Genomic DNA, 25,805 nt, shown 5'->3' with positions numbered 1-25,805 from the left:
AATCATAGCCGCTAGAGTGCTAGCTTCGATGCTGGAGTATTTAACCCATTTGAACCCAGAGCTCGCGTGAAAACACATGTCCCATGTGCCCAGGACTATTTTTTCGTTTATTTTCCAAAATCTTTGAGTTATTTCATGGGAAATATTTTTTATAGGATAGGGATAGATAATTAATTGATTTTTCAACATTTTTAATTTTTTTCAAGGTGGTGCCGTGAATGACCTTTGGGGCTAATGAAACATGTTTTTTTAAATTAAACAAAAATCACAATGGAGTCACATAATCAGTTATAATACTTTCTCACTGGTTATTTGTAATTTTATTGTTAAGAAATTTATAAAATTAATTTTAAAAATAACAAACACGCATCTCTTCGATAAAATGATATTTTCAAATCGCATAACATAACACACGTAGGTACATATATTGTGACATATACACATCGTCAACAAAAAAAAGGGTGCACCCTTTTAAAAGAAGAAATGTCATAAACGAGATTTTGGGTTCAAAAGTCGTAAAAACAAAATACATGAAGACAAAATAATTAATTATTATGATACGGTACAAAACATTTGTCATGCAATGGAATTTCACAGTTATCACTAGCGGAAAACGTTTTATTTTTACAGTGTCCACAATTTCTCCTTTTCTGTTTGACCAATATCAAATGTCTTCCAACTTCCTTTTGATTTTGATTAACTTTGCCGGGTCTGAATGGGACCAATTGTTTTCGTTTTTGACCACAACACTTGCACAACGTCTCTGTTACCTGTCTGATAAATCCTAATTTATCAAATTTACAACCAAAACTTTTGCTTAGAATCCAAGCGTTATTCACAGCTACATCGATGTTCCAAAACAGAATAGGCATGTACCATTTTTTCTCTCTAATACTTATATTATAGTTAGAAATATGGTTATCCATTTGATCAACCCCACCCATATATTTATTATACATATTTATACTAAATGGTTGATTGATTTCCACCCTACTTTTTTCTTTAACCGAATATCAGTTTCCAGGGGTGGTAATATGTATGTATGTGGAATCCGGAAGTTGAGACGTCCCAATTATCAATTTCTTCCCGTATCTCTGCAGTAGTAAAATTGCATTCTCTGGAAAAAAATATGTGTCATTATCCCAAGGAGTCATATACGACTCCGTCGACTTTTGATTTTTTTTTTCAGGAATATGAGATATATAAACGCAATTTCTCTTATGCATATTATACAATAAGTCCTACTGTATTAGAAACATAAAGATAAATAAAAAATATGTAAAAATAAAAAACTTACGTATGTTTTCTCTTCGACATATCTGCAAGTCGAAAAGCGCTCGATGTTATTCCCTCAAAACTCCAAAAGGAACTGATTTCATTTCGTGTGACTTTCTTACAATTCATCACCAACATCTAACCAAGCGTAACGAAAGGTTTTACGGCCGGCCTGAGTGATCCCTTTATTTTACGACGCAAAATTGTAAAATGCCGTGAATGACCGCGCTGGCATACATCGTGTAAGTTCATAACTGACCGCGTGGGTTCAAATGGGTTAAATATCTACGAATATCTCCATGTTAGTTTAAATTGATTCAATTGGGGATACAGCACTGTAAGACAATCTTTGAAAATTCTTACTGTCACCTCAAAATAGTTATTTGTTTGGTTTCAAAGTGCTCTACATAAAATTAACAATCATTACCTATTTTATAATATATATATATTATGATTGTTAATACATTCCAGTAAGGCAAGTCAATATTGGACTCGTGTAGATGCAGCATAAGATATTCCATTGTCTCGGAATGCCTATTAACACGAGGCCAATATTGGCTTGGCTTAGTGGAATGTCTTAGTCAAATTGGAATTATCAAAGGCTTCAAGAGTCCGAGTTTCATTCCTTGCAGAATATATTTTTCTATCGTCTGGTTTCATGAAAATGTGTGTTCCAAAATCACCTTCATATATGTAGGTGATAATTTTATGTCCAAAGTGAAATTTAGCTGTGTATTGCAATTTACAATATGTGTTTTATACATTACATCGTTTTTTCTTCTTCTTTGAATGTTTTCTAATTCTATTTCATGCATTAAAGAAAATAAGTTATTTACTGTGAAATTCGTGTTATTATAGCTACATATATTGTGTATTTAATTTATGTTTTTTGTTGTCATGCTATTATTTTAAATAAAACAAAATAGTTATATTTTTGTGCTTTAAAAAACTATCTGTGTTCTTATTTAATTCCACCTCCTTTATATTATAAATAATGTCATACTCGATTCTGGAGTAAAACAGACTTCACCATAATAAATATTTTTATTATTTACCATGTCACACCTCCGCCGCTTTTACTGAATGAGACATTTAAACTGTATTATCTTAAAAGCTGAATTTTTTTGAGTTATGTCATTCCTAAAGTGGCAGATATGCCATGTACAAAATCGTCTCAGGTTTAAAGAAATAGCACTTCTTCTTTTATCACGCTTATTCAAATTTTTTTTATTTATAAAACTTTTATGCTTCACAACGTATGTTTTTTCTCTTTGCTTGTAATATGTGGCTAGTATTCCTTCTTACTTTTTCCACGATTAATATTAAGGATTTTTGGTGTTTTTACTATTGACACTTATCTCATGACCTACTTTTCAATGTAGAAAAGTTCATTATAAGTACAGTAATTTTTTAAATTGGTCTATATTAAATGCAATAAGTTGGTATGTTTTTAACTAAGCATAAATAATTTTCAGGTGTACGTATACATATTTATAATTTGAATAAAAAAATAAAACAAAGTAAAAAACAAAAAATGTTCTTATGTGTAAGAAGAAGGTATTTTATTTCACCGCTGTCCTTAAGATTTATTCATTTTCTAAAAATGCACTTTTGTCCTTTATGTTGTGAAGTTGGCTTTGTGTCGAGTTTCATCTATGATAAACCCTGTCAACATGGATTGGTTGAAATTTTGAAATAAATTATGGATTAGCACGATCCTTTCAAAAAAAAAAAAATTAATAATTCGTCAAATTTTCCTTATCCTGGATCTAATACCCCAATTGAACAAATATTTTCATTATTGAACAATATGTGGATCATTGAAAAATCCCTATCAAAAATAAACACATTATGTATACCGAATGCTACTTTAAAATAAACCATATGTGTAGAATTTTATGAATTTTTAAAACAGAAACCAAAGTTATTAAAAAAAGTCCGCTCTTGTGAAAAATATAAAAATAATATCAATAATGTGTAATAAATATGATTGCTTAAAATCCTATATGTAGTATGCTAATATTGTATAGTAAATCAAATTTTTTATTTTTAGTAAATAAACAAGTGCAACCAGATTTTTTTAACAAATTATGAAACAATTGAATTCGACTTAATTTCGAATTTAATTTTAACGTAAATTTTTCTATTAAATAAAGGATGTATGATCACCGTAATTATAATATAATTAAACTATTTGTTCTACGGATTCGGGTTTGTATTATAATTACTTTTTTTTCACACTTTTATATTATTACTAAATTGTATTAATTATTATTGATTGGGATTGTTTTCATTATTATTTCCATAATATAGACTTTGTCTATTTTTTTTTTTTTATACATACATACATCTTAGTACCATTCCACAATTTAGTGATAAGTTCGTTCACTTGTAAGGCACAGTCGTAGTCGTAAGATACGTAATCCTCAGAGTGATTCGATCCAGAGTAGTACTAGGCAGTCGGTGTTCCGACCAAGTCTTCATGGTCAGCTTTCGTGGCGTTACGACCAAAGGAGCCGTTTTGGAGGGAGATCGGCGCCGAGCGCGCGTCCCCGCCTTCTATTCGTTTTCCGCTTCGGTCGAGTGAACATCTCTGTTCGCTACCGAGTTTGTTCCCACCACCGAGTCCCGATCAGCTCAGCCTGGATCGGCAGACGATACTGGAAGTACAGCTTCAGTATACGTCCGGTGAGAAGTGAGGAAATCCTGGTCTTTCTTCGTCGAAGTCAGATCACGTAGTCACGTGAGGAGTGAGGTTATCATAACCTCTCGAACACGTGCGCGCTAATTTCACGACGGACTCCCCCCCCCCCCCTGCTTATTCTCTGTATTTATACATATATAAAATACAGTCACCATACAAACAGAATTACAACCTGTTTTTATTATTATACAATTTCCTCCCTTTTTCCACATCACGCATCCCACGCACATTACGAAGGAGAAAGGGACATAGCAGAGCAGCCGACATCAGCAGAGACCAGACCACCGACGACGAAGGAAGGCACCTTGAGGAAACCAGCCCCGCCCAAGCTTACCACTAGCTATCTCAGAAAAACGACTTCCGGGGTGCTCTCGAGTTGAACATCCCTGGAGTCTGTACATTTTGGTCCTTCGAGCCGGATGTCTTCAGAGCTGGTCTTCCAACGTCGTCGAATCCAGGTTGGTCGTAATTAGCATTTTTCTGTTGTTGTTGCTATTTTTTTTGGTCGTCAACGTCCATTTTGTTTTTTCCCGCGTCCATTTTTTCCTTTGTTTGATTTCGTCGCATTTCAATAATGGCGTCTTTGAGTACGCTTAAAAATACGCGGAAAAGAATTCGCGCTCGGTTAACGAGAAACGCGAATCAATTGGGGGACGATCTGAGCATCTTCGAGCTCAGAATCAGGCTCGAAACAATCAGACCATTACTGTCTGAATTCGAAGCGATCCAAGCTCAGATAAACGAGCTGGACCAAGAAGAGGCGCAGGCCTCCGAATCCGTCGTGGACCTATTTGATAGGGAGCATATGGCCGCCTTCGTGCGATGCACCGAAGCAATCAATTTGCGTGAGCCGCAATTGAGCGCTTCACCGTTAGATGGCGCTAACCTCACAATGTCACCTGTACCGCAATCAAATTCGGCAATAAAATTGCCCCGTTTGGAGTTGCCCACCTTCGAAGGCAACGTCCAAAATTGGCCGCTTTTTTCACAACGCTTCTTGGCCGCTATGGCCGGCGAGAGTTCGCAAATCGCCCGGTTCCAATACTTACTAGGAAGCCTAAAAGGAGAGCCCTAACGTTTAGTTGACGGCTTGGAATTAGCTTCAGATTCATTTACGAGCGCGTGGTCCATTTTGGATCAACGCTATAACAACAAAAAAATTGTTGTTCAGTATCACCTTCAGGCATTGCTTGAAGCCGAGCCAGTCGTGAGCAACAATCACGTCAGTCTGCGTCGTCTCATAGATGATGCCAACATGCATGTACGTGCGCTCGTTAACTTGGGCGTCCGGGTCGAGACCTGGAACGAGATTCTGGTGATGTTTATCACCAGAAAACTCGACCGGAGTACACTTCTGCAATGGGAGCTTCAGACTCCCAAGTATGAAGACTGCACGTTTAGCAAAATAATGCATTTTCTAACGTGCCAGTGCCAATCGATGGCAAATGCCGACTTCGTCTTAAAAGGCGAGTCGAATCCTCGACCAAGAACCATTACGAATCCGAAGGCAGCAGTTCTGCATGTGAGGAGGGAACGCCCCTCCTGCATCAGTTGCAGCGGAAGTCATTCTCTGCTAGCCTGTCCATCATTCCGCCAAATGAGCGGTGATGAGCGTAGGTCGAACGCCATAAAACGTCGACTATGTCTCAACTGCTTGAGACCAGGGCACATAGTTCACGCGTGCCAAACAAAGCAGAGATGCTTCAAATGCGGTCATGCCCATCACACCATGTTGCATGACTCAACTCCATACCAAACTTCGCCTTCAAATAAGGCCAAACATTGTCGGAGCCCCAAGAAATCAGAGAACGCCAAACCCGTAAAATCATCGTTGGTTTTACACTCGGTGAGACGCGTATCGCCTTCTCACGCTCGAATTGTCCTGTTATCCACCGTGGAAGTACAAGTTCGCGGCGGAGATGGGCGTTCGCACAAGGTTCGAGCATTGTTAGATAACGGCTCCGAACTCAACCTCATCTCTGAAGACTTAAGAAGGCGACTCGCCTTAAAGTCGAAAAGGATGGACGTCAACCTGGTAGGAATAGGTTCAAATAGGACGTCCATTACTAGTGGCGCGGTAATTCGAATTCTACCGCGCATCCCCAATCAGGGCTCCAGTGTTGATCTCGATTGCGCAATCATGCCCGAGATCGCGAATCAACTTCCATCGCGCAACGTGTCCGAGATTCGGAGCCATTTGCCGCTTCATCTCCCCCTTGCCGATCCATCATTCGATATTCCCGGTACAGTGGATATGGTGATAGGCAGCGACGCCTATCATGCGATGTTACGCAATGGCAAACGTACCATTTTAGTTCCCTCCAAGTCACGCGGTGACAGAGGAGGACGCATCGCGATGATGAATACAGCTTTCGGCTGGATATTGGGCGGCTCTCTAGAAGCGCCCACAGTTTCAAGCGATTCTCGGAATTGCCATCACACAACGGGTCGTGATCCGTTATCTTGTTTTGGCGCGAGACGTCCAGTCAAGACAGTTACGCGTCCCCTGGACGAATCGCGTATTTCCGCGGTACGAAGATTCCGCTTGCCGAAGCGCAATGTACCCGCGCCCTTTAACCCTCACATCTTTCGACCTTCCCAACCCAGCTCCCATAACTCCTGGCCAGTTCCTAGTTGGCGCACCACTAGTTGCGCAACAGCAGGAGGATCTGGTCGATCAGCCCGGAGCGAGGGTGCTACCACACCAGCACATGCAGCAGCGGCCCCTGGCAGACAGGGGCACAGGAGTAGGTCCTACTACTCCTCCATCAGCAACACCAAGCGAGCAGTCCGGCGAGTAGCTCGACTGCCAGTCGAGCAGCACTCAGTGAATTTGTGCAACGGTGTGGCGAACGTTCATAACGTCCCACATTAAAGTTGGCGCGTTGTTTGTATCTGTGTTGTGGATTCAGTTTATGTGTTTTAACTTAAGTTTTTGAGTTGCTTTTCTTTTATGCTTCTCTTGTTGGTTTGATTGGTGCTTTGTAATAGAGCTATCAGGATAGATTGGGACATATAACGATTGAACAATATTGTTACCTAGCATTGGTGTTGGTTATTTGTTGGTGTTTTGGTTGTTTGTTTGTCTATTTTTTGTTTGTTTCTTGCCGGCTTAGTCAGCTGCTTATGTAGGATGGGAAATTGACGATGGACTAATGTTATTTTGTTTGCTGACTGGGTTATGTGTTGTGTTGTTTTTTATTTTGTTGTTATTTTTTTGCTTATTTGCTTGGTTTTTGTGTATTTCATTAGTCGCTTGTGCACCATTAATTCTTGTTTGTTTTGGAATTCGATCCTCTGACTTCCAACGGGGGGAGTATGTTCCGACCAAGTCTTCATGGTCAGCTTTCGTGGCGTTACGACCAAAGGAGCCGTTTTGGAGGGAGATCGGCGCCGAGCGCGCGTCCCCGCCTTCTATTCGTTTTCCGCTTCGGTCGAGTGAACATCTCTGTTCGCTACCGAGTTTGTTCCCACCACCGAGTCCCGATCAGCTCAGCCTGGATCGGCAGACGATACTGGAAGTACAGCTTCAGTATACGTCCGGTGAGAAGTGAGGAAATCCTGGTCTTTCTTCGTCGAAGTCAGATCACGTAGTCACGTGAGGAGTGAGGTTATCATAACCTCTCGAACACGTGCGCGCTAATTTCACGACGGACTCCCCCCCCCCCCTGCTTATTCTCTGTATTTATACATATATAAAATACAGTCACCATACAAACAGAATTACAACCTGTTTTTATTATTATACAATTTCCTCCCTTTTTCCACATCACGCATCCCACGCACATTACGAAGGAGAAAGGGACATAGCAGAGCAGCCGACATCAGCAGAGACCAGACCACCGACGACGAAGGAAGGCACCTTGAGGAAACCAGCCCCGCCCAAGCTTACCACTAGCTATCTCAGAAAAACGACTTCCGGGGTGCTCTCGAGTTGAACATCCCTGGAGTCTGTACAGTCGGCATGAAACGTGAAGGAAACGTCAAACGTCAGATTGAATGTAAATTGTGGCCGCTAGGGGGCTAAGGCGGACAATGGGTGGTAGTTGTTGTGATGGTAAATGGGGTACATAAAAAATCTACATAACGTCGTTGCCATCGCGTCGATGGTCGAGTGGTCTCACCACCACTTGCAGACCCGAATGCTTGTGGTTTCAGAGATGGCGACCGAATGCTTGTGGTTTCAGTCTGGGTCACCAACATGGTGGGCAAAACGACGGTGTGGTTTTGACACGCTATTCAATATGACGGACGAGAAGGAAATAAAGCGGTATAAGTGGCGTAGCGAGTGAAACGACTGTGTGATTTAATACACGACTGTTTATTGAGACGGGCGGGAAGGAAGTAAAGTGGATGCACCAACATGGCCGAATCGGTGCTAACTCGCAGGATGACAACCTAGGTTCGACCTTGTCGTAGAGTCTCCGCAATAACGTCTTCCAGATTAGTCGAGCGCTTAGAGCTAGTACCCACTTGATGATTTTGCTTTTTTACAAGCTTTTCATAAGCTTCATTCTGTTAGTGTAGTAACATTCCTGCCCGTCAAAAAATTGTGATCTAATTTTGAACCACTGCCACTCTTCAGGTCGCTTTAATATCTTACCGACAAACGGGGGCTAGCTAACATTGAAGTACGTTAATGTCTCCGAGATGAAACTAGAAGAATTTATTACTAGAAAAGCTATATGGGCATACATACCGAAACGCGCGCTTTATGGTAAAAACACACTCAAAAGTGCGGCATTGGACCCGTGCGTGAACTCCAGCGGTGAGAGGCGTATCTTTTACCGCAGGGATTGCCCATATAGAATTCGGGTGTATATGAAATTAGTGGGTGACCGTGGAAAAGTCGACAGTGAAAAAATCGAAAACATTCGTTTATCATGCAAACATATGAAAAACGGTTAGTATATATATATCAGTGGCGTGCGGTAAAACTCTCTCTCCCCCCGTCGTACATCCTCACTTAATTTGCGCGAGCAGGATACAATAGGAACAAGAGGAACAGGCTTTTCCTCCCGTATCCTGCGCGCGCACATTAAACAAGGTTGTATGACAAAAAGAGAGATAATTTCACAGCGTGCCACTGATATATACATATTATATATACATAGTACCGTTTACCATGCACCCTATTTTTTAATTTTTAGACTTTCTTATTAATTTTTTAATTTAAGATCTTTCGATTTTCGATCTTTGCCTTCCGATATTTGCTTTTTCAACCTTTTCACTTTCGGTGCCGTGAGCAAGACCAGAAATTAGTACGACCTTACTATTTCAACAAATTTCTACTACATTTCTTCAAATATGGGAATCACCGTTATCGATCACTGTCTAACCTATGTTAATACAAGGATATAATATCACCGAAAACATTCCAGAAGGTGAGGCTTGTGAAGGGACCGCCACGGTACAGGTTTTAGATTTTTTTACAAATGCAAAACTATCTAAAAACAATAAGTGCCGCGTACCTCTCGGTGTCTTTATCTTTATGCGCGCTTTGAGATACTCACAGCAGCATTGTTATGTAGTTAGTTGAACGCGCGCTTTCTGAACTGTGGATATGATTGAAGAACAAACGTGGATCACGAATATTTCGATACGAATTTGTTTAATTGCGGGCCAACTGCGCTGTGTATACGCTACAGATGAGCGCTCAACGTGGCGTTAAGGCCATGAGTGTACTGTAATCGCTAACTGGCGGGAAGAAAGTAATGTAGGTCTTACCAACATGTTTGAACCTGTGCCAACACGCAGGATGGCAACCTAGGCTCAAAAAAAAAATTAACAATCAGTTCCCGAGAATTAGCAGAACTGGCTTTCAGCACACAACTGATCACAGCATATTGTCAAACAGTATACGATACTCCATAGCCGCCGACATTCCACCTGGCGAAGTCCTCTTTTGATGGAATTTATTTTCAGGAGCAATATAATATGCGTTGCTTCTTGCACAAAGACAAAAAAATGAACAAATTTACGACCCGAATGGTGTTAACTGTATACATATTAACATTTTGTATATTATTTATTTTCTTTTTTAAAATTCAACTCATGAAAAATTTTAAAACAAATACAAATCGAAATCATCTATATTGTATGTAAGCCAAAGTATCAAGAAAATATAATACTATGATACTATCAAAATTATTAATATTTGATCAAATTTACAAAGAGACCGAAATTACAGTGAAATAGTAATATCTCAATAGACAAATCATTATTAATGAAAAAAATGTTATCTCAGTTTAACAATTGTTCGATTAATGACATGATTCATAAGATAAAGCATATATGATAAAATGGTATCTTAAAATATTAGTGTGCATTCCGACTTCTTACAAGCAGTATTTCTTTCTTTATATAATTTAAAATGAAGGAAATTTTCTTTCTAATATTCTTACTATTCACGTCAACCGCAGGTGATTCTCAAAATACACACATTTTAAATCTATGTGCATATTACATTAAACAAAGTGTCAACATTACTGTTTTTCCTTGTAAATTTAGGATTGAAGTGCTATGTTTGCACAATATCAGCATCAGATACGTCCGATACCTGCGTACAAAATCCTGGTGCAGTGTCAACAGGATCGCCGACGGTAGACTGCGGTTTAAAGTATTGCACTATCAAACGACAGGAATATAAAGTACGTCATTCATAGAAGAAACGTATAAGATTTTTAAAATGTTATATAGGAAATACACAAGTCTAAACGCTATATATTATTACAGGACCCTCCCGGCCGGATAGCGAGTTTTTATAGAGGTTGTGAAAGTAATCCAGTATACTTGAACACCGTAATCGACGATGCTGATTTTAGAACGTATTTCAGAGCATGCACATCTGATTTATGTAACACAGGTAAATTGTAGCAATGTTCATGGAGAGATTTGGATATAATGATTTGTATTCACTTACATATTCTTTTTGATATTTTTTATAGGAAATGGAATCCAATCTGTAGTAGGTACACCAGGATCGGGCGTTGGTTTAAACCTAATGGTTCCAGGTATAGGTGGTGCTAATTCTATTACTCCGAATCTTGGTATTTTTTTCGCTATAATCAATTTGGCATTATACTTCAATTTCAGAAAATAGTATAATGTATAAAGGTTACTTTCTTAAAATAATTTTATCATATATTTATTTATTATTAGGCGTATGTTTTGTAAATATCCTTAGTATTAAGGTCAAAATGAATGTATTAACAACAATTGAGTATAACAGGAAATGTTATAGATATTAAAAGTTAAAACATTCTCAAATGATTATTTATCTCATTTCCTGCTTCGATAATGTAATTGGTATGATAATGTAATTACAATGACAATATTGTACAATTGAAAATATGGAAATTTTCACAAAAACGCAATTAAAATCAAATTTTTATTTAATAAAATTTCAAATCTGCACATAAATTTCAATTTTCTAAAGAATAATAACAAAAAATCAGGATTATATGCACTTTGTTTTTATTTAAGCATATATGAATAACAACAATAATGTTGTTAGTATTTCAATATACATATTTATATTATAGAGCAAAGTTTAAAGCTTCAATATTTTTTACGTAAAGGATGTTTATAAACTACAAGTATCTTTCATATATAGCAACTAAACTTCATTTTCCGTAAAAAATATGAACGCCCTAATAAAAATAATTAATAAACGACAGTTTAGAGCTGTCATAGTAATACATTCATTCAAAATCTAACCAGTGGACAGATATGAAGAATTAAGCACACATACATACATATATACATAATATTACTTCTTTGAAAGCTGATTGTGACGAGTTTTAATGGGCCTTATTAGCAGATCTGTTTGCAGGGATGTTTCAATCATATATTACATTAATAAATACATACAAACAGAATCTACCATTCCTAAAGATAGTAAAAAAGTATAGCAATTTTTTTAGTTATCAGTGTAAAATTTTAATACAAAAATCTAAAATATGTTAGTGTCAATTTTGTTCAGAAAATTATATCAAAGTAAACGGTTCAGACTCAGAAGTATTTGGTTTTTCTTACATTTTTACAGTATTTACTAATTATAATATATTCGGTGTGCTTTGTGTCATATATTTGATAAAATACCTATGTACAAATTTGTGAGAAATACTTGCACATTAACTTATCATTAGTATACTGTTGAAATATTCCTTGAATTACTTTTGAAAAAAATAAATAAATACATCTACATACATACATACATACGTATATGCGTGTATAAAAAAAAGGAAAAAACATATAAATTCAATTTCAATAGAAAACCTACCAGTTTAAATACCTATTTATATTAAAGTACTTGAAAACCGAATGAAATTTTTAGCTTTCCATTCCTTTCGTTAAATTTAATTTTGTGTATAGGGACATTATTATTTCTTGACTAGACTACTAAAACTAATTTCAATTATCTGAAAATTGGAAACAAAACCATTTGACACACATTTGTCCTACTTCGACAACATATCACAAGATAGTTAAGTCATTACCATTTATGTCCATAAATCAACAGAAGAAAACAAAACAAATGGTTTTTGTTAAAAGGAAAAAGCATCTAATGAAGTCGTAATTATCATCGTCATGAATTAATACGTACATATTTAAATAAGAACATTAAACCTACACAACTTTGTACACCTTTTTACATCATCAGACTAATGTAAATACACTTGTTATTCGTTATGTACAACATAAAAAATTGTATTGTGTATTTACGTATATACTTATACTGACAAATTAAATACCCAAAATTATCACAAATATATGGAACAATGAAATTTGAGATTAAACATCACTGCATTTTAGAAACTTCAAATTTAGCATTCAGTATCTCCTCGTCGGAGTCTAGAATGGGCAACGCCGTAGCCGGTATATTATCTTCGACCCATCTGAGATCAGCCTCTTCTTGTTGCGCCGGAGTTAGAGGTGGAGAGGAATTAGAATTTGAGGAGTTACCACCTAATAATGGACTGGATCCACTGCCTCCAGATGACCTATTGAATCCTCTTATTTTAACACCATAAGCATCACTAACAAAATGTTCTTCTTCTTCTAAAAGAAATATACATTTATAAAAAAATTACACATTTTATATGAAAATGATTCATTAACTTCGAAAAAACTCACCATCATCATCGTCAGCATTATCAAGGAGAGGTGTAAAAGCATAACGTTGATTGTTATTGGTCGGTCTCCACAATATCATTATTACTAATAAAACTACGGAAAACAAAACATGCCAATATGCCTCATGGACCCATAGCTCTTTCCAATTCTAGAAAAAAATATGTATTAAAATTTTAATAAAAAAAAATTAAATATAGAATTTAATCGATTGTACAAACCTTTAAACAGTCAGCAAGGCAATGAGCTTTAATTGTATAAAGCATGAAAAATATTGAAGACAACACGGCAAATGTTAGTGTATTAGTAAAATGCTTATACAACGATAATTTTACCATATTTCTGAAAGATAAAAAGAACATTATACTCTCGAGTATGTATGTTTGTTTAAAAATATCAATAAAACATGAACGTCTTACCTCCGTAATCTAAGAGTACGTGTTGTATGCAATAATGATGCAAAAACCCACCAGCAAAGGGCAGCATCGAGCACAGCCAACGGAGCTCCAGCTAACAAAGCATTCCCACTATTGGCACCGGTATCTTCGGTCGTGTTCGATATCTGTCCCCGATTGCTTATTCTCAACCATGCTTCCAGTGCAGCAAAACCTCCCCACAAAACACCCAAACCAACAACACGTTGCAACATTGGTCCAAGTCGTGGTCTAGAAACATTTCGAAATACTAAATTAATCAAAAAAATAAAATATTCAAAACATTTTGCCGAAGAGACACTTACTTGACTATTCCAAATCCTAAAGAAACAATAACAACCAGCATGCGAGCCAATGCACGTTTAATCACAGAAACCCACTCAGCAATTAAGACGACTCCTTTAACTGATATTCCACTTGAATTAATAGAACTGTAAGGAAAAGAAAAATATGTAATCCACACAAAAAACACGTATTTTAAAAAGCCAAGAAAGATAAGTCATACGACGGTACCAAACCATAACGTTTTAAGTGCCAGAAAATTAAGTTTTCAAGAGAGACTTAAAACTGTTTCAATAAATAAATAATGCATAAATTCATTCTTGTAACATTTAATAATTAACTATAACGCTTCTGCGAGTTATTATAATTATTCAATGAGCAACCAATACATTAGATATTAGAAATATAAATTAAACAACAACAAACAAAGCGTTTTAAGTGCCATCATTTGTGTCATCAATAAGTGCCATAATATCGTTATATATTCTTCTATAACTTCTATAGTGTTGTTTAACTTCATTCAGTTAAAGAATGTCGTTTCGGTGATTATTGCTCACAAAACGTTTCTCCCAAAAGTCACTAAAATCTCTATAGCGGAACATCTGGCAGTCGAAAAGTCAACCATACTAACGAGAACTTGAGTGCAAAATTGTTTTTTGGGCAATCGCAATGTGCGTAATAGTCCAATTACCAAGAATGTCATAGAACTCACCAAATATACTGATATATACGTACATATATCCATCTTTACGACACTGACAGTGCATCTAAACAACGTTATAACTTGCTACTTCAAGTTTCCACCTCTAGGAGGCAGCATTTCAACATTGTTTTAAAGCAAATCACGAATAAAACGCATTTGAGCGTACGCGGCACTTACAACGTTATGGTTTGACACCCCTCATACGATCGTGATACTAATATATACCTATATTCAGCATAAAATGTAGCTTTTTCCAACATTCCTAAAAGAATAACAGCTCCAATCCAAAACTGAATACGTAAAAGATCTCTCCACTGCAACCAGCACACTATAAGCCAAGCTGTGCCTAAGCCCACATACACACCACACATTGATGCATAAAACTATAGAAGAAAACAACAGCATAATGATTATTAAATATGAAATATATACATATAATGAAAAGTACCAATTTAAATTCAAAGTTTTCGTACTGGTAGAAAAGGCCAATCGACAGCTGAAAGATATCCGTATGTTCCTCGCATTTTAATAGTGACGGAAACATTAAAATCGCGGGTTTTATCGTCTGGTTCGATATTTAGCGACAATAGATAAACTGCATCGTTTTTAACTGTAAAAACAGGTTCCACGCCCTATAAAATTTAATTAGTCAGATTACACGCATAACATTGAAATATTATAATCACACTGTAGTTTATTTTTTTACCGTTTTTGTTCGGGTAGATGTGTCGCCTGCACCTACATTATTTAGAGACAGATTAGAGGTTGTATCCGCAATGGCAGGTTGTGGGTTTTTCGTTAGATCGATATGAAAACCTTCATAGCAATGCTCATCCCTTATGGCACGATCTTCAATTTTTGTCCGATTATAATCAGCACTCGTCTTCTCCATATAAAACTAAGCAAATTAATAAATATTCATATTTGTTAATTATTGTCATATTGTTATTTGTAACAAACAGATGACAAATTAAATCATAATACTATATTATCACATAACTTTATCAGGGCTGTGGAGTCGCTTTAAAATTTCGCTTTGACTGCAACTTGAACGATTTTAGTAAGATCGACTTTTCTTTCCAATGAAATTGTTAATAATAAAAATAATAGCGATTTTCAGAATATAAAAAATGAAAGGAATTAAAAAAATTACTAAAATCTAAGCATGTAAACCATAATAAATAATTTTATAAATATTGAATTATGGTATAAATGAAAAATAAGTAAATTTATAGTGTATGAATTTCATACACGGACAAATCAATTTAATAATAATAACCTATGAGTGAAGTAAAAATATATATATGAGAGATAATGAGAGCCTATAATGCAAATTCTATAAGATATAGTGTGAAAAAGATAAAGTTATAGGCGTTTAAACAATTAAAATCTGACAAAAGGAATGGGTGGCGGAAAGTCAAGCATCTAAGCCTACTGACCACTAAATGTCAAGGTCTCCAAAATTTTTGCATTCTTAAACGTGTTTATTACGATTAGTTTTCACCATCGAACTATCGGAAGCGATTTATATTTCTATCAGTGAGCAAACCATGAAAAAAGGAAAAGTTTCAAACCGTTCGGAAGAATGTAGGAATATTGCCTGAACCATTAGCGAAAAAATAAGAATAAAATTGAGAATGAAAATAAAGCATGAGACAAAATAAAGTATGATTTTATTTACAATGTAATTTAAATCATGATATTTATAAAGAAACCAGCGCTGAACCCGGCACGCGTTGCAATGCCACAATAACGCATGCAATTCCCGTTCCCATTTCTCGATTTGTTTCCATAAGTAAATGTTTCAGTTTCAAATTAATACTTATTAATCAAATTAAATTACAGTAATGACAATTTGAACACATTTGAAATTATTCAATTGTTCGTTTATTTTACCCTAACAACGCAGGTGGCGAGGCGCAATTGAAATTATTGCCACTCATTCCTGTTTTCCCATTCCCGTTCCCGTTTTTCGGCAATTTTTTTTTTACAGAAACCATCGCGGGCATACACACAATAACACATGTAAGTTTCATCGCAATCGGTTGAATGGTATAGGAACGCATACGTGATAGACAGACAGATAGTCAAACATTAATTTATATATAGATAATTAAATTTCAATTTATCAGTGGATTAACTTCGATAAAATTGAAAACAGTTGACTCACACCGTAATACTATTAATTAAAGAAAATAATAAAAAGGAGTTGGAGTCGGTTGATTTTCTCCGACTCCGCTTGAAATGCTACGACTCCACAGCCCTGAATTTTATTATAAATCAGAAACTTACATCACACTGACGATAAAATGTCTTCCAGCATTGTGATTTATATAATGTCCACTGCAAACTAATATTTATATCATCTTTCGTATTACATATAACTGAAATGAAAGAAAAAACGCATCAAAGTAATATAAAACGAAATCCAAGTTCAAGTATTGTGTATACATGCAGTGTATTTACCGTTGATGAATATTTGGGATCCTTTGTACATCGATTTGGGTATGTTGATTAATTTTTGCGACTGTAAAAATATGAGAAAATGAGTAATAAAAAAAAATAACGATTCAGTGTACAAAATTAAAATTGTAAATTTTTTATGAGGAAATTGACTAATAACAGTTGTGCTAGTCAGATTATGAATAGTCGCATGTGCTAAACATCAAACGAGTGTCGCTCACTTATGCTACATTATCAGCTAGCATGTTGAATATATGAATACATATTATGTATAAGTAAGCGTGGTAAACATACTTTTGTATCATTAAAAACGTTATCGACGTATTCAAGTTGCAAAAGTAGCATCTGTAAAAAAAATTGGGTTACAACACTAGTGTATTAGTTATTACAATACACTAGTGTTGTGCCCGTTGATATTTCAACACGTGGTTTTGGAAAGGAATCGATACAATAAAATCACTCGAGGCTATTGTCGCTAGCAGTTTCAGCACGCACAATCCTTGCGGTCAATTCGCAATGCCCCCTCACTTCCCCCTCCCCCTGAATGCTCGCACGGCCGTCCACGTACAAATGAGCATGTGCCTTCGTCAGTGGCCACGGTGCAATCTCCTACATTTTATTTTTATTTTATTACAGGTAAAACCATTATTTTGTACATAAGTACTCACAATTCCAAACATTTACTAGTACAATTATATAGGTATTGTTATATATGGACGTGTGAATTCACTCTATTGTCACGGATATTCCATTGGATCCGTATTGTTGAAGCGTGTGGAATCTATGGTCGACTTGGGTATCACTTTTGATCCTTAATTCACCTTTCACAATCACATCAAGACAGTCGCTGACGTTTCCTATCGTCGACTTGGATTTGTCTTGAGATATGCTAGATTATTATCCAACCCTTTGTCTTCTCGCTTGCTTTTCAACTCGCTTGTTAGAAGTAAGCTAGAGTATAATGCAATTGTGTGGAATCCGCATGAAGCAAACTACTCTCTTATTATCGAAAAAGTGCAAAAAGCATTTCTTCGTTTTCTTTATAAGAAAGAGTATGGGTACTACCCATATCTCTATCCTACTCCTTTCCTTTTGGACATGCTTGGGTATAATTCCCTTGAACTTCGGAGAAACTTCTCGTTAGTTCGTTTCGTTCTCCAGCTATTGCGTGGTAATACGTCATGCCCGTTGTTGCTGGAACAGTTGGGACTTTATGTCCCTAATAATTATGTGGTGGTAGACATCATCATTTGATGGTTGTACCTGCTGCTCGCACAGTTCTTTTTCGAATGGCTCCTATTCCGAGAGCTATTCGACTTCTCAATGAAATCGTTGCTGCTGTCCCTGAATGTGATATTTTCCACCTTGGGGAGCGTAGATTATCGGATATTATTTAAACATATTTATCTGATAACCTGCGCTCATCATTACTTTCTTAATTTGAATGTGATGTATGAGTGGAATTTTAATCTACTCTCTTCCATTTCGGCCTAGCTGTGATTTTATTTTTTATTCATATTTTGTTTTATTTTATTTTACTTTTTCTTTCTCCTTTGTACATTTTTATATACTATTTTAATTTTGTTCAGTGTAAACAAAGAATGGCATTTATGGATTTTATTTTTGATTTTTACACTTTTGTTATTTTTTTTCCTCTCTGAATGATGTATTATTTTCCTTTTGTTACTTTTTTTAATTATTATTTTATTTTACCATGTTTTCTGCTTTTGCTTTTTTCCTTTATTTACAGTTTACTTGTTTTTATATCATGTTTTTATATATTTTTCAATTGTAGGCCATTGTGGCGCATTAGGTTCTTCCTGTAATGCCACAATGGTCCAAAACTATTAAATAAATAAATAAATAACTAGTGTTGTACCCGATGAAATATCATTGCATGGGTGTTGGCATATTAAGTTATTAAATAATAAAAAAAATTAAAAGAAATGTGTCGGTACTGTGTTCGATCTGCACAGGGTCGTATTTTTTTTTAAATATCTTTAAAATATAATTAATTTATATTTAATTGTTTAATATGAAAAAATAGTATTATATTAATATAGAAAAAATAGATGGCGCTAAAAGCTTATTAATAGTATTATCCTAGGGGAAACATTGGTAGCAAACAGTATATATAGAGGTTTTTTTTTTTTTGATTCGTCATTATATTTATACATTTTGTTGGCAGTGTTTTAACCACTTAATCGCCATAAGCGCATCAGTGCGCGCTCTTTCGTATTTAAGGCTATGACTCGAAATTAATTTTGATTTCTTCACAGTGACATCTAAAAAATGTCCTGTGATACTAATGAAATTGAAAAAAGTAAATATTTTTCATTAGTTTGTGATATATCCAAGAGGTAGCATCAAGGGCAGTGTCGGTTTTAGGGGGGGCTGAGTGGGGCGGAGCCCGAGAGCGCCGAATAAATTAGGGCGCCGTTCGATGCAATGAAGACGCTTTGATATTTAAAATTAGGGCGCCAAAGGCTCTACAAAATTTTAGATTAGAACGCCAAAGGCGCCTCTACTTTCTAAGCTCAAACATTTGTACTCAGAAAATTCTATTCATGGGGTTAAGGCTTATTAATTTAAAAGTTTTTCTTTCAAAATTGTATTAAATTTTTTATATAGCATAATTTACAACAATTATGTATATCCGAACATTTGGGTTGGTAAGCGAATTTTTCCCGACAAGAAACTGTAGCAAGTGGTGAGCGTAGTTTTTGAAATTTGAATTAATTAAAACTTATCTCCGGTCTACAATGTCACAAAATAGACTTTCCAGTTTTGGAACTCCACCTATTGAAAATGAAAATCTTGATTTTTTTCAACTTTAAATAAAGATTTTGCTGAAATAAAGGCTCCGAAAGATCACTTCTGAAATATCATTTTATTTATTTATCTTTAGCTCCACCTGGGCCCGGTAAAAGGACGATGGTAACCCATTTTTATATTTTTTTTCTAGGGGCGCTTAGAAACACATAATAAAATAATCGAAGCGGTTTCTACAAACGCGTGGCGATTAAGTGGTTAACCGTGACGTACATATGTCGAATCAAAACGACTATTATAGTATGGCGAGCGTTATCGAGCGAATGCTATGACACACAGAATAGCGATATTATATATATATATATATATATATATATATATATATATATATATATATATATATATATATATATATATATATATATATGATGATGATACCAAAGACACATCCATGGAAAAATTCGATTTAAATACAGAAATGGGAATAGATTGCCAATTTGATGGAAACGTTTCAACTTTGGTACGAAAGGATGGACCTGGAGTAGCACCGGGCTAGGGATTGAAGCCATGACCTTTCAGTAGAAAGCATTATACACTAACCATGTTGCTGGTTATTTACTCTCGTGACTCATCATGCCACAATTAATCATATGTATATGTGCCTTTGTACCTCAGCGTGTGCATGCAAACTTTCCATTACATGTAATATTATGGTTTTTTTTAAATAGAGCAATGATATGCAGTTGATCTGGTACAATTTAGCTGGACAACTGTTTCGTCCTCGGATGAAAGTAGCTTTCAGAATTAATTCGTCGGGAGGGAGGGGTGTTTTATATATTGACTTTGTTGACCTTTTCAACAGCTTTGATAGTGTGGTTTTATATATATATATATATACATGTGTTCTTGTCAGTGTATACGACGCAATCTCCTGCATTTTTATGAGCTCTTGATAATTTTTTTAGATAATTGTATTATAATTTATCAGTAAATATTTTTATAATCTAAAATTAATCGATGAGTTATAATGAAATCATAGTATATGGTGTTATAATTTATACGAAATATTGAATTATAATGGCTAGATATTTGAAAAAGTGATTATTATAATTACAATATGTATGTAGTGGGAGAATATGTTTACAACAATCAAATGTCAAAGCTAAATTAAAAAATTGTATATATTTTATATATATATATATATGTATTCTTAATGAGAGTGCCGTGCCGGTAGTAGCCACCAAAAGTATATATCATATCAATACGAGTTTGACAGATGTGAAAAGTGACAGCTCGATCAATATTCCACGAGAAGTTTTGGGGATTCGTGGAGAGTGGTGGGTGGCAGGGGGTGGGTGGGTGGATTGTGGGGTGAGGGGTGAGGGGTGAGGCGTGAGGAGTGAGGAGTGAGGAGTACCTGCGTGAAGGTGAGATCCCAGCGGCCCTGGTCGGAGGCTGCAGTCGCCGGTGACAAGAGGAAGGCGCACGCCACCAGCAAAGGCGCGGCTGGCCATCGCCATCGCCAACTCATCCATCCCATGGCGGAATCCTCACCACCACTCCTCGACAGCTCCTCAGCAGCTCCTTCTTATCCTCGAATGTCGTCTGCGCTCACTCTACACTCTACACTCCACACTTCACTCAAATCCACTTCACTCGACCCATTACTACTACCACTACAACTACGGCTAAAGCCGCACCTAACTGCTGCCAACTCACCACTGCAATATTACTACGATACAATGGAACGTCATCATCTTTTTGTTCAAGTGGACAGATATCAGGAAAAACATCAAAATTGTTTGCCATTTGAATTTTAATACCCCTTCTTTACGTTGAACCCACTCCGTGATAAAATCTTCGTTCACAAAAAGGCATGTTGGAAGTAGGATGCAATGTTTCGCCACGGCAATATTTATTGTTATTCCACCAACGTAAAGAGCAAGCATTGTAATAAAATAACCTCGTGTAATGATCGCCGATTTAGTAGTCGGCGGTCACCAGTGTAAGATCGCCAATTTAGTAGTCGGCGGTCATCAGTGTAAGACAGGGAAGGTATGTTGACCGTATCCCGGTCTAACGAAACACATGTTGTGTAGTTTGAAAGAGGATATTTATTTTCGTTCAATTTGGTACAATGGTTATTGTATGTACGAAGAGGTTTCTTCGGAGAAGTGATCTGTATGAACTCCAGAGGGTCACTCTGCCAGTGGAGGTTGCTGCGTTGGTTTATATTGTAACGTACGCCGCGGATTAAGCGAATAGAATCCCAGAGACTGTGTGACCGTTCAAAGATTATCTGTAACGGATGTCTGTTAACGGATTAACTAAATGCATACCGTGCGACTGGTATAAGTGGGTTTTAAGGATTAGCGACAAGCTAAGTGCATGAAACAATGATTGCACTTCTCACACCGTGGGAATACATATCCGAATACGTGACTATACAGTAGGTAAACAGATTAGACGTCCTGAGAGATCTATCCCTTATAAGGCGGTACGTAGGCGATATCATGTCATTCTGGACTTAGCAGTGACACTGCGTGTATCTCCTGAATCATCAATAAATGCTGTGAAACGACTGTTGGCCTTTTACTTGGATCCTCCACCCACCCTTACGCAACAATATGTATATGGAAGTTCTAAGCGTGGCGTGTGCAAAAGATCTCTTTGTTCTCCAGGGCACGTGTTCTCAGGCTGTTTCTCAGGCTGTTTGTGTTCTCAGGCTGTTTGTGTTCTCAGGCTGTTTGTGTTCTCAGGCTTGTAGGAATCTCGTCGTCGTCATCGTCATCGAAACCTTCGAGAATATTCCGCAACAACAAAATACATCGAGCGGAACAGCGCCAAGCATTCCAGAAAATACTACGCCTCGACAAAAGTGCATTCCTCTTGTACGCATCAACAACTAAATGCTCGCACGCATCAATAACCACTTCCATCAAGCGTTCCAGAAAATTCTACGCCTCGACAAAAGTGCATTCCTTTCTTACGCATCAACAAACCACCACCATCGGTCAGGCGATTCCAGAAACACTATAAAAGGAGGTACAACCCAAACAACGCCAGTCGACCCACAGCAGCAAGCGTCGACACACAGCAGCAGACCAGTCAACATACAGCTCCTGACCAGCCACCACTACACTACGCGGACTTGGAAGATCAACCAGCCGGACGGGCCAGCAACACACTGCCGTATCCAGAGACCTTCCGAACATAGCCGAACAACGAGCCAGCAACACACTGCCGCATCCAGAGACCTTCTGAACATAGCTGAATGCCGAGCCAGCGACACTCTACCATATCCAGAGACCGCTGAACGACATACTTTTACCAACAATTAACCATACTTGTGTATACGTGTTACTACCAAATAAATACCATATTCAACATACAGCTGTATTAATACCGAACACAGACGAACCTGTCTATAATACATGGCGGACTGGTGGTGAAGAAGACCTTCACAACAAGACTAGATCCCCATAGGCTGTTTGTGTTCTCAGGCTGTTTGTGTTCTCAGGGTGAACTGTTTCACAGTATCACAAGTGCAGTTATTTGCCAGATTAAAAACATGTACATTCTTCAATTTCGGAATAGTGGCCACCTGTAAAGTTTTATCAGGTGCACCAGATCCACGAGTATATGGCAGTCTCCCGGAAGAAGTCCCAGCGACCTGACTGAACGAATTCGAAGGATCAACAGTAGAAGCAGAAGCAGGAGCACAAGAGACAGGAACACAATCAGATGTTGAAGCAGAAGCTGATGTAAGTGTAGCTGAAGCTGAAGATGGCAGAGGTGAAGCAGTAGAAGATAGCGCTGCGACCTGACTGTAAGATTTCGCAGGTTTTATAGGAGAAGGAGGAGAAGCAGAAACAGAAACAGTAGAAGCAGAAACAGTAGCACACCCAGGAGTAGATGCAGAAGCTAAAGCAGACGCGAGTGAAGTTGAAGCTGAATAAGGTAGAGGATGTAGAGTAGAGTAATAACGGTAGAGGATGCCACTATAACGTCATACGGGCATCTGACAGGTGTTTGTTTATGTACTGTAGTATTGTTACATTCAGTTGACAGTGTGGAGAGTTCTCGTAATGTTACCTCGCCCGATTGCAGAGTCGTAGGTTCGACAAAAACAGCTGGAGCCAGAGCTGCTGGAAGGGGACGACGCATCATCCTCTTTATTTCACCGACATCAGAGTGGATAGTCTGGAGGGACTCCACAGCGATTTTTAGCGAGGCCAGGTTATCAAAAGCGACGCGTGCGATGGATACTATATTTTTAATTTCGTCGCTGATGTATAGCACCCTGTTCTTGGTAAGGACATTGGCACCAGATCCTTTTTTTGAAAGGTCCGCGAGTATTCTCTGGCTTATAGTAACAATATCCTCCATGGTAGAATGCGAACGATTTAACACGTCCAGACACAACGATAGCACACGATATAATAATATATTATGGAGGATGAACGAATGAGACGACTGGCATGTTAATGCACGTGTTTATTATATGACAGCTGAAGACGGAGTGAGTAGCAGCTCTCCGAACCCAGCCGAGTTGGTTCCCACTCGCAGGAAGGCAACCAAACTCGACCATGTCGTATAAGCGAGCCGCCACATCACTCCCCCCCCAGCATCAGCGATACCAAAATTACAAAGAAACAAATTTTACAAAAGAAAAAAATTATTGTTACACAAAGAGAAAAAAAAATTATTGAGTGGGGAGAAAAAAAATGTTGACGTGGGTCATCCGCTGTGTACATAGGTGTACCGCCCTGAATGGTCGGTAGATTCGAGGGCGGTGACGTCGCGAGCAGGACGGTGGCTGGTCCGATGGTCGCGCCGATGCGATGCGATGCTGCGCCGGCGCCGCTCTTCCGAGGCTGATGTCGGTTGGTGGGGCGGCGGGGGCGGCAGGGGCATCGATGTGGTTGATGATACTCCGAGCTGGACTGTGAGTCGTTGTGGCTCGTGGAGGTGTTGTAGCGCTACCGCCCGTCTCGGCGTGACGACGCTCGTGGGGACGGACGGGGCCTTGATGATGATGATGATGATGGTGCTGAGGTGGTGTATGTCTTGTGGTGCTGGATGACCGTTCTATGTGTAGTGGATCGCGCATGACTCCACATCCAGCTGTCAAGATCGTCATCTCATTCGCTCCCCCATTTTTTTAAAAGCACCTGTCGTCGACGTTGTGACTGGACTCCAGTCGATAGGTAGATAGGTAGGTAGCCGTGTCTGCTCGTTTATTGTCACCCGCGGGCCGCGACGCGTGTTGATGGCGATGGGGGCGCGGCGGGTAGCTTCTCCCGCCTGGCTCGGCGAGGCAGGGATGAGCGGCATGTTGAAATTGATCGAGGCTGCGTGGCTTGATGTCGGGGGTCACCAGTATGGAGGATGAACGAATGAGACGACTGGCATGTTAATGCACGTGTTTATTATATGACAGCTGAAGACGGAGTGAGTAGCAGCTCTCCGAACCCAGCCGAGTTGGTTCCCACTCGCAGGAAGGCAACCAAACTCGACCATGTCGTATAAGCGAGCCGCCACAATATAATATAACGATATAATAATATATAATATAATATAGTATATAACGAAGCTTGTCAAACCATTGATTTTCTTAGGATGACTTATCAAATCGAGATGAATTTTATGAAATAGTCCTTTTAGAAGCCTCTGGATTATACGAGGATTTACCCAATTTTGCTGTTTGCGCTTTTATTTTGCTTTTAACCGCTTAGCTGCCCAAAGCGCCTAAAGGCGCAAAAAGCCGTATCTATTATACGCTCAACGCGTCGGCTGGGCGTCTAAGCGGTTAAGCGCAACAACAAAGCCACAAAACAACGCGTTTTTGTAAAAATCCATTTTGAAACTAATAAAGTTGCGACTGTTTAGCGCAAGTGCGTGCACCGTAATATTTTTTGCGATAGTTTCTGTTGCGACAGAAAATTGCAAGTGCGTTTGGGGTCTAATCGTCTAACCCGTTTACCTTTTGTTTTAATATTAAGTCACAATTTCTAGAATTGCAATGTGTGTAGTT

The 25,805-nt window shown here is 37.7% G+C and overlaps 4 protein-coding genes across 8 annotated transcripts; 3 read left to right on the top strand and 1 right to left on the bottom strand.

The window, feature by feature from the left end:
- The first annotated feature begins 40 nt into the window (after positions 1-40).
- Positions 41-25,523, top strand: LOC143910834 (uncharacterized). Its single transcript, XM_077429431.1, has 4 exons — positions 41-1,451; positions 22,528-22,712; positions 22,787-22,960; positions 25,507-25,523. Exons 1-4 carry the CDS (start codon positions 1,300-1,302, stop codon positions 25,521-25,523), a joined length of 528 nt encoding a protein of 175 aa, XP_077285557.1. The 5' UTR covers positions 41-1,299.
- On the top strand, positions 4,483-7,706 carry LOC143910199 (uncharacterized). Its single transcript, XM_077428572.1, has 2 exons — positions 4,483-7,089; positions 7,419-7,706. The coding sequence occupies exon 1, from the start codon at positions 5,235-5,237 to the stop codon at positions 6,852-6,854; it is 1,620 nt and encodes a 539-aa protein (XP_077284698.1). The 5' UTR covers positions 4,483-5,234; the 3' UTR covers positions 6,855-7,089; positions 7,419-7,706.
- LOC143910160 (uncharacterized) lies at positions 10,274-11,996 on the top strand. The gene is made up of 4 exons (XM_077428493.1): positions 10,274-10,401; positions 10,490-10,629; positions 10,715-10,844; positions 10,927-11,996. Exons 1-4 carry the CDS (start codon positions 10,353-10,355, stop codon positions 11,079-11,081), a joined length of 474 nt encoding a protein of 157 aa, XP_077284619.1. The 5' UTR covers positions 10,274-10,352; the 3' UTR covers positions 11,082-11,996.
- LOC143910159 (transmembrane protein 87A) lies at positions 11,358-21,636 on the bottom strand. 5 transcript variants are annotated; one of them, XM_077428488.1, is made up of 11 exons: positions 21,186-21,636; positions 17,000-17,060; positions 16,826-16,917; positions 15,240-15,431; positions 15,007-15,165; positions 14,759-14,916; positions 13,854-13,979; positions 13,534-13,779; positions 13,336-13,456; positions 13,118-13,265; positions 11,358-13,042 (listed from the first exon to the last, which is right to left on the bottom strand). In XM_077428488.1, exons 1-11 carry the CDS (start codon positions 21,306-21,308, stop codon positions 12,783-12,785), a joined length of 1,686 nt encoding a protein of 561 aa, XP_077284614.1. In that variant the 5' UTR covers positions 21,309-21,636; the 3' UTR covers positions 11,358-12,782. The 5 variants fall into 5 exon arrangements, with proteins under 5 accessions (XP_077284614.1, XP_077284617.1, XP_077284615.1 ...); XM_077428491.1 differs by having other exon boundaries at positions 15,240-15,416; positions 21,186-21,493; XM_077428489.1 differs by having other exon boundaries at positions 11,358-13,039; positions 21,186-21,458.
- Positions 25,524-25,805: the final 282 nt, after the last annotated feature.

This window comes from Arctopsyche grandis, chromosome 4 (genome assembly GCF_051622035.1).
Source record: "Arctopsyche grandis isolate Sample6627 chromosome 4, ASM5162203v2, whole genome shotgun sequence".
Classification (NCBI taxonomy): Eukaryota; Metazoa; Arthropoda; class Insecta; order Trichoptera; family Hydropsychidae; genus Arctopsyche; species Arctopsyche grandis.
This window is presented reverse-complemented; position numbering and strand designations above follow the sequence as displayed.

Bases quoted from the DNA above. Each gene is read 5' to 3' on its own strand.
- LOC143910834 (XM_077429431.1), top strand. From the start codon at position 1,300: ATGTTTTCTCTTCGACATATCTGCAAGTCGAAAAGCGCTCGATGTTAT. The intron at 1,452-22,527 runs GTGATCCCTTTA...TTGTGTTCTCAG, and splicing joins AGGTTTTACGGCCGGCCTGA to GCTTGTAGGAATCTCGTCGT. The intron at 22,713-22,786 runs GTTCCAGAAAAT...ACCATCGGTCAG, and splicing joins AATAACCACTTCCATCAAGC to GCGATTCCAGAAACACTATA.
- LOC143910199 (XM_077428572.1), top strand. From the start codon at position 5,235: ATGCATGTACGTGCGCTCGTTAACTTGGGCGTCCGGGTCGAGACCTGG.
- LOC143910160 (XM_077428493.1), top strand. From the start codon at position 10,353: ATGAAGGAAATTTTCTTTCTAATATTCTTACTATTCACGTCAACCGCA. The intron at 10,402-10,489 runs GTGATTCTCAAA...TTGTAAATTTAG, and splicing joins ACTATTCACGTCAACCGCAG to GATTGAAGTGCTATGTTTGC. The intron at 10,630-10,714 runs GTACGTCATTCA...ATATTATTACAG, and splicing joins TCAAACGACAGGAATATAAA to GACCCTCCCGGCCGGATAGC.
- LOC143910159 (XM_077428488.1), bottom strand. From the start codon at position 21,308: ATGGGATGGATGAGTTGGCGATGGCGATGGCCAGCCGCGCCTTTGCTG. The intron at 15,166-15,239 runs GTAAAAAAATAA...TAAATTTTATAG, and splicing joins CATCTACCCGAACAAAAACG to GGCGTGGAACCTGTTTTTAC. The intron at 13,043-13,117 runs GTGAGTTTTTTC...TATTTCTTTTAG, and splicing joins TAATGCTGACGATGATGATG to AAGAAGAAGAACATTTTGTT.